At 49.1% G+C, this 8,056-nt stretch overlaps 1 protein-coding gene across 1 annotated transcript in view; it reads right to left on the reverse strand.

The window, feature by feature from the left end:
• The window catches only part of Iqsec3 (IQ motif and Sec7 domain ArfGEF 3), a 92,257-nt gene extending 86,124 nt beyond the window's left edge, over positions 1-6,133 (reverse strand). The window contains exon 1 of the mRNA XM_051203706.1: positions 5,458-6,133. Within this exon, the coding sequence (XP_051059663.1) occupies positions 5,458-5,984 (527 nt within the window). The 5' untranslated portion in view covers positions 5,985-6,133. The remainder of the gene's footprint in view (positions 1-5,457) is intronic.
• Positions 6,134-8,056: the final 1,923 nt, after the last annotated feature.

Consider the following 8,056-nt stretch of genomic DNA (forward strand, 5'->3'; position numbering starts at 1 on the left):
ATCTAAGACCAGATGATCCACTTAGGTTTCCTTGGTCTTGGTTTCCTTATATGCTGAAGTACTGTGTTGTATTAAGTGCTTAGTTAGAGCTCAGCATAGGGCTAAATAAGAGATAGTACATAGTTCTTAAACTTCACAGCAACTCCTTAAAGCACCTCCTTTTTCTATGTGCAAAAGCAGGCTGTAAATGGAGATAAGGTGAGACCAGCTGCTCATCGCTAAAACAGGTCTCCTGCCCGGGTGTGCCTCTGAGATCCCAGGGTCTGACACTCAGACCTGAAATATGCTGTGCTTCAGTGGTTTCCCAGAGCTCGTTCTGCCTGAGAACTTCAGCTTGTCCCCTCACCTCACTCCTATCTTTTTCTTTCTTTGAAGGCCTGCAGAACCCGAAATGAAGTCAGCTGTCCCCTTCCTGCCTGGAAACCAGAAGCCCTTTGCAGCTTCTGTAGGGACCTGTGCTTGGTGCTTTTCCAGAGTGAAGCAGAAAGTGACTGCAGTGTCCTGAGCTTGGAAGCCTGCCAGAACTCTCCTGGTTGAGAACCTGCCAGAGTGTCCCCAGAACCTCTTATAAAGCTGCTGCCATTCTGTGTCCTGGACCATGGAGTTTATGTGGAGACTGCCATGGGGAAAATGTTCTGGCTTCCTGATAAGGGAAGTTACTGTAAAAATCTCTACATGGGACTTAAACTCAAGAATTGGGCCTCCTCTTAGACCTTGGCCCTAGCTGTGATTGCTTACTCTTCTTTCCCACCTCATACCCTTTAACTTCCTCCCCACCCGGCCCTAACCCAGTCAGCCTCTCTCTTCTCCTCCCCAGGCAGTGACCTTTGGAATTCAGACGCACAGATACTTGCTGAATGAGCATCTCCAACTGCTATGCCTCTTGCTTGGGTAGGGGCCAAGTGGAGCCTGCGCCAGGATGCCTCTGTGGGGCCCTGTAATATTGCCCGTGTGATATGGGTGTGAGGAAAGGGGGTTATGTGATGTATTGGGGGGAGCAGCCCCCAGAGCCTAAGGGATGGCTTGAGTCTGTACAGCTGTTTGTTTTTGTTTCCTCCTAGATTAAAGGACAGAAAGAGGATCAGTTTGGGCATTTGCAAAGGTCTGGGCAGCAAATCTTTGTAAAGGCCTGCTGTGTGCCAGCTTGCAGGAATGAGCAGAAGGATTCACTGCCTCCTCAAGTGAACCCTTCTCTGACCCCGCCTTCTAACTAGTTTGTGGATGTGGATAGACAGATGATTGAGCTTTGGCAACCAAGCATCCTAGGCTCAGGACATGATGAGACTATCCATACCCACTGACATGGCTCAGGCAGGGACGTTCTGTCAGCGGAAGAAATGTCTGCATGCAACACAGATGTCTCCCAGGACTGAATCTGCTAGACAATTTCCTTTCTGAATATCCTTGGCTCTTACAGTTTTCTGACACAGATTCTCACCTCTAGTCAAGAAACTCTTCTGTCTGGTTCGGAGTCTCTGTGTATGCACATTTCTTTTACTCTGTAATGTTTGGAGAGAGGGTGGCTTTAGGCAGCTGCAGTACTCTTACACACCTGCTTAAACGCTTCTAGATGTGTCTCGTTATATGTCACATAAGGACCACTTCCTCCTTCCTGTCCACAGCACAGAATTCAGGCACCTCAGCAGACTGGAAATCTGACACATTTATCCCACTGGTAGACCGTCACCCTCCCGAGAGCTTCCAGGGTAAGCTAGCCAGACGTTGCAACCTTCAGGCAGACCACCCTCACTCAACAATAGAGATCTCTACTTTGGTCAGCATCCTAGACAATTCTGGCTGGAAGGCATCTGCATAAATCATCTAGCCATCCCCAGACTTTAGCCAGCACGGATCTACAGAGCTCTAGAGATGACTCAAGATTTGTTTCATTTAGTGCTAGTAGGTAGAGCTCAGTGCTAGAAAATGATCTTAACATGTACAAAGCCATGGGTTCCATCTCCATCGGGAGAAGGAAATGGGGACCAAAGGAAGAAGGGTAGGGGAGAGCATTTGAGAGAAGGAAGAGGAAAGGAGAAGATAAGAAAGGAGAAAGGTAATGGAGAAGGGGAAGGGTACTCCAGGAAGATGAGGGAGGAAGAAACAAAACCACAGTAAATACTAAGGCTCTTGGACTTTTACACTGAGTTGGGGAGCTTGGAGTAAGAGCTGAATTTGAAACAAATGCCCATATCTTACCTTGAAGTGAGTAATTGTCTATCTCTGGGGCTGGAGATGCAGGCAAGCCCAGGGATTCTCAACTAAACACATGACTGAGTAGGTGGGCAAGTGTGCTGTAACAGAAGCTGTGGCCACAAAGGCCGCATAGGGTCATGTGCTTCCACCAACCAGGTCAGGCTAAGGCCTGGCTCTAGCCTGGAAAAAGGAGCTATGTTTGCTGCTTTCATTAAATAGTGTAAGCAGTGGGGGCTCGTGCATAGCAGGAAGCAGGAAGCAGACAGAGAAAGGATGCTAACCCTTGGGGCTTCTGTACTCACCTGCCTCCACACTGTTGCTTGCTTAGCCTGGATCCTAACACCAACCCGTTTGTGTGTCCCCCAGTGAAGGAGGGAGAAAGGACAGGTTGCACACTCATCCCCATCAGATGGCCACTAAATGATCCATCATTTCCCAGGCCCTGAGCTCCTGAATCTTCCAGTGCTGCGCAAGAAGAGTAATTGAGGAGAGACACTATATAGCTGTTGTTTGTGCTGTGCAAGCACGTGTGTGTGTGTGTGTGTGTGTGTGTGTGTGTGTGTGTGTGTGTGTGCGCGCGCGCGCATGCGTGCGTGCATGTATGCAGGAGTTGTGGATGGTATCTAATAATTCTTGGCCTTTTGAGCCTTTTTGCCCATCCGTAGCTGCCAACCTAGGGCACATTCTTCTATAATGAGGGCAGAGAGGAATAAGCAAATGTTTGCTGAAAAATTATGGTCTGAAACCCTCTCTTACATTCCTTCTCCCTTTACACAGTCGAAAACCATCTTAGCAGAAGCATGGGGAAAAGAGCAGGTAGGGCTCAGGGGCACAACTTCTGGTTCTCTTCCACCCTCTCCCCTTTTACCTCTCTCTCTCTCTCTCTCTCTCTCTCTCTCTCTCTCTCTCTCTCTCTCTCTCTCTGCCTGCTGGCTCTATCTAGCCCTGACCTGTAATACAGGATTCCCAGAGGATACACATCCAGAATGGGGCCACCGGTAGAGGATAGAGTGGGCTAAACACTCAGTGAGCAATAGTGACTCATTCCCAAATTCTATGGAGAAATGTTGGGTGAAGTCAGGCAAAAACACGGGAAAAGAAATGTAATTCTGGGGGCCTTCAGCCATTCAGGGTGTGAGTTATTTTGCAAAAAATGGAAGAAAGTTTCGAGGTAAGTATGTTCTCACTCTTGAAGTTTCTGGGTATCTAGGCCTAAGGAAAGAGGGAAGGCTGGAGAATCTGAGGAAAGTAAAAAGCTAATGATGACACCCTCAGAGCCTCACCAGCTTTCCAGGTAAAAGGCACCTAGATGCTTCTGCTGCCCTTCACCATGCTGGTTGAGTCTTAATTTTACTCCATAGGAAGCAAAAGCAGGGCAGGGAAGACAAGGATGTCACATGGTATTGACATGTGATGTTGGAGAGGAATCCAGGTGATCCTTCAATCTCTGGATTCCTAGCAGGAACATCTGTATAGAAGATAGAGCTCTCTAGGACCTCCTGGGGGCTGCAGAGACATCTTCATCCAAGAACAAGATCTGTCACCAGCCCTTCTTGATCACAGCTTTCCAGTGAGATGCAAAGAAAGGGAGTGTGTAGTGGCCGAGAAGGAAGATGCCAGCTGTCATGAGAAGAGGATTCAGGTGCAAAATCCTAAATGTCGGGCTGCTATGGCTGCTCCCAAGGAAGTGGGGTGGAATTGTTCCCTCTGTTAAGGAAAAGGCCATATAATGTCTGGGAAGAATATTTTTCTTATCTCAAATGTGGGTGTTGAGGAAAAACTGCCTTGCTGCTTTTCATGCCAAAAGAGAAAGACAGCCATAAAACTGAAAGACAAATATGCCATGGGGGATTTTCTCAGGGTTTGAATCAGATAGATGCATTAGGTCTATCAAGCTGGGTCATCCTAGATCTCCACCCCTGGGATCCTGTGACTCTGGTCAAACCTACCCGGTGACCCAGCATGCCTGACCCACCTTAACTCCATAGAGATGGGAGAGACAGTGAGGAACGGGGCAAAGAAGAGGTAAGCTTTTAAGAAACGCAGCCAGTCTTCACAAGTGTCTCACAAAGTACCTGCGAGGTGAGTAGAGATGAGGTGCTCGGCTCTCCCCACTTTGCCCTTCCCTCTCCTTAACATTACCTCATCAGGCCTGTGATGACCAGGTATTAGTTGCCACAGGGCCATTCTTTCCTCCACTGTCTAATCAGGGAAGTAATACTGACAGGATTGTCAAGCTTTCCCAATACCGAGAACACAGTCCAGCCCCCTTCAACGCTTTCTCCCATGTTCCTACTCTGTGGCCCTCATGAGTGAAGGAAATTCTCCAGGCTTTAGACTGCCTGGGGACAATTAACATTTCTCCTGGTATCCAAGGTGAGGTTTCCAAATAACCAAAGGGAACCAGGGCTTTCCATAGGCAGCTACAACAGAGATTTATAGAGGCATTGCGTTCAAGGAGCTGTTTCCACACTCATTGTTCCCTTCCCATGGTTGCCAACCTCCCTGCACTCAGACATGCTTCCCAGTCAGGGGTGAGCCGGGGAGTCCTCAGGTTGTAAGGGAGACACCCACAAGGTTGTTTCTGTGCCCCCCTTTGGCACCGCAGGGACTCGGAGTGAAGATGCTCACTTGGGTGGGAAGGGAGAAAGCTTCCCCAAGGGAGCCACTCCTGGCGTTGACTCCCACTGCATCAGATAAAGATTCCCCTGGGCAGCGCCGTCTCCCACCCTTCACCTTCCTATACCCAGTTTCTCTGCCTGTTCACATCCTTCCTGTCCTTCAGCTTTGCCCCCCTCCTCTAATAATCCTTGCTAGACCCCAGCCCCTTTAAAGCTCTTAACAAACCTCCTGATCAAGTCGTCTTCTTGGTGTCTCACTATTTAAACAGTTGTACTATGCAAACTCCCTTCCTAGCTTAAATCCTTAATGGTCCCCTGCTTTTGGCTTAATTTTTACTCCCAATTTCCTCTCAATTTTATCTCTTATTCCTGAAAGTTACCAATATCCCCAACCAGTTTAAGCTCATGTCTCATTCCACCACCCCCCAAAGATGGTCTAGATACTTCTTTTTTTGCTCCAACCACCACAAACCCTCCAACATGTATCTCAATCCCTTCTTTGCTGGGATCTCCTTGACACATTTCTATCCGAGGCATCTTCATCCGCTTTACTTCACGTTTACCCAGTCCTTCACTCTTACGTGCTGATTTCCCCTATCTCCTCACACCCACTTGCCTCTCCCACCTCCTCTTCCCCACTCACTCGGGTCTCCTGCTCAGGACGCCCTTGCCGAGGGCGGCGGGGGATGTGTGCTGAAGCAGGGCTCCCGCGGCAGCGCAACAACTCGGGGGACGCTCCTTCTCCTTGTCAGCTACAGCCCCGGGGTGCTGGTGGGGCGACTGGGGAGCCTGAGCCCTGCTGCCAGGGCCCGGCTGGGTCTGTGCCAGGAGCTGTCCGTGGTGCTGAAGCGGCGGCTCCGGCGTGGCGGGTATGAGCTGTCCGTGGTCCTGAAGAGGCTCCTGGGCCGCAGTGGCGGCCGGAGCCGCGGCTGTAGGAGCAGGCAGTAGGGCCGTCGGTGGGGGAACGAGCCCGGGCGGAGGCTGGGCTTGTAGAAGCTGCTGGTGTTCCCACAGGCTGCGGTTCTCCGCGCTCAGCTCGTCTAGACGCCGCTCCAGCTCATCGATGCGCTGGCGCTGGGTGTGGATGAGGCTTTGCTGGTTCTGTACGATGGCCGTGAGCTCCTTGAGGTAGAGCACAGCGCGCACCGGGTTCTCCAGCAGGCTCTCCATGCCGCCCGCCGCCGCCGCCAGCACCCTGCCTGCGCCTCGGCTGGCGGCGGGGAGCGTGAGCGCGCAGGAGCCCAGCAGCCCCGGCGGTCGGTGGCTTCTTCCCTCTCTCTTTCTCTCTCCCTCCCCTTCCCGCCGCCGCCGCCTGCGCGTCACCGCCTCACAGGCATTCGCACACGCACTGAGGGGCGGACCCGGCGCCAGGACCCACCTCCCACCTCTGGGCTTCGTGAGGGACTCGGCTTTCCGTAAGGCGGGGAGGAGAGAAGGGAGGCGAGGGGGGAGCAGTGAGGAAGAAGCTGGACCATGAGGGATGCTCCATGAGAACCCAGGATGGAGATCAGTCTTATTGGCTAGGAAGGAAGAGCTAACCCAAGCAGAAGTGCTGGGAAAGTGCGATTGGACCAAGAAAAAGAAAAAAGAAAACTACTAGAGAAAGAGGAAGAATAAAGGGAGATGGGTTCAACAGAGCAAGAGAGAAAGATAGGCAACAGTCTCTAAAAGGTCATAATCTCATTTTCCTGTCCCATCTCAGAGGTTGGGGGCAATTTTTAAGACTATCTGAGGAGAGGACTCACCTGCCTCTTTGATGCTCAACAATTTGCTTTTAGGGATGCCCTGGAATAGAGGTCCATGAACAGTCAAGAGACTAGAAAACACGTGTGGTCTGTTGCTTAGTTTTGCCAGGGGTAAATTAAAGCAGAAAGGCTCTCTGGAAATGACATCTCATGGCTCTTTGTACCAGAACTAAATAGAGGAGGGCTTCTGTGGCTAACTGCTTCCAGAACCTTCTGAGACAACCATTCTGTTAGACACCTAGGATGTACATTCAATTAGTAAACGTTGGATTAGGAGATGGTATAATGATAAGGATAGATCAGGATGGATGTGTTGGCTTCTTGTAGCTGACGAACAGTGGACAAAAGAGATGATAATTAATATTGAAATGTGGTAGTAAGGAAGAGAGTCGAGACCAGAGTATTGTCAGGGTCACCAGTCTGGGTTTCTGGGAAGGTATCTTGGCAGAGTTAACATCTGAGGAAGGAAGAATTTTCCTGGAAGCTGGGAGATATGAATCAACATGCAATGATCTGTTCATTTCTACAGTCTTTGCATATAAAACACCCACTGAATGCAGCATCATATTAGGTCAACCAGGAGGAAAATTAAGGCAGGGAGCCTGCTAGTGCTGGATTTACTCTAGAAATGAGGTCTCAGGGCACCTGGAGTCATAATTCACATGCAACAATCTGTATTCATTCTGACTACACAGTTCAGTGGATTTTGACAGTATATACCCAGTCATTTATCACTACAAACAAAACGGCTATATATAACAAGCACCCCTTTGCTCCGTTCAACTTCTTGTCTCCCCCACCACCCCGCCCAGCTAAGCATTCATCTGCTTCCTCTAAATGCACATTAGTTTCTCCTGTTGTGGAATTTAATATTAATGAAATCACATAATGTATACTTGCTCCTGTCTGATGTGTTTGAGGTCCATCCATCTGTTACAGGTACCATTAATTTATTTTATTTTAGGGTGAGCAGCAGCAGATATAGCACAATCCTTTCTCCTGTCTACCTGTTGATGAGCATTTTAGTTGTTTAGCACTTTTATTTTAAGAAAGAAAAGTTTGTTGATTGCACTGCAGAGGGAAAAGAGCTGGGTAGATGTTTGCCTTGATGGTATAGAATCAGTTGCTAACATTATTAAAGGACAGGAAGACACGTGTTTTGAATGTTTGCCAAGAGTAGAAATCTAGAATTGAAATTCCTGGATTGTTTGAAATACAGTTTAGCTTTGGAAGAGATTTCCTGATGATCTTTTCACAGTGGCCGCCTTTGTTCTCAGTGCCGGTGCAGAAGCCTCTGGTATTTCTCCTTGCTGGGATTTCTTTGTCCAGTGTTGGCTTTTATTTTCTTTCAGCACTTACAAACACTGTGCCAGGGTCCCTGGCTAGTATTTTCTGAAGACCATTCTTATTCTCATTATGAGTGAAAAGATGAAGAAAAATAGAAACAAGGTGGACGACAGGCACATAGAATGCACAGGCAGAGCTTTGAAACAGCTG

Source organism: Phodopus roborovskii, unplaced genomic scaffold (genome assembly GCF_943737965.1).
Source record: "Phodopus roborovskii unplaced genomic scaffold, PHOROB, whole genome shotgun sequence".
Taxonomy (NCBI): Eukaryota; Metazoa; Chordata; class Mammalia; order Rodentia; family Cricetidae; genus Phodopus; species Phodopus roborovskii.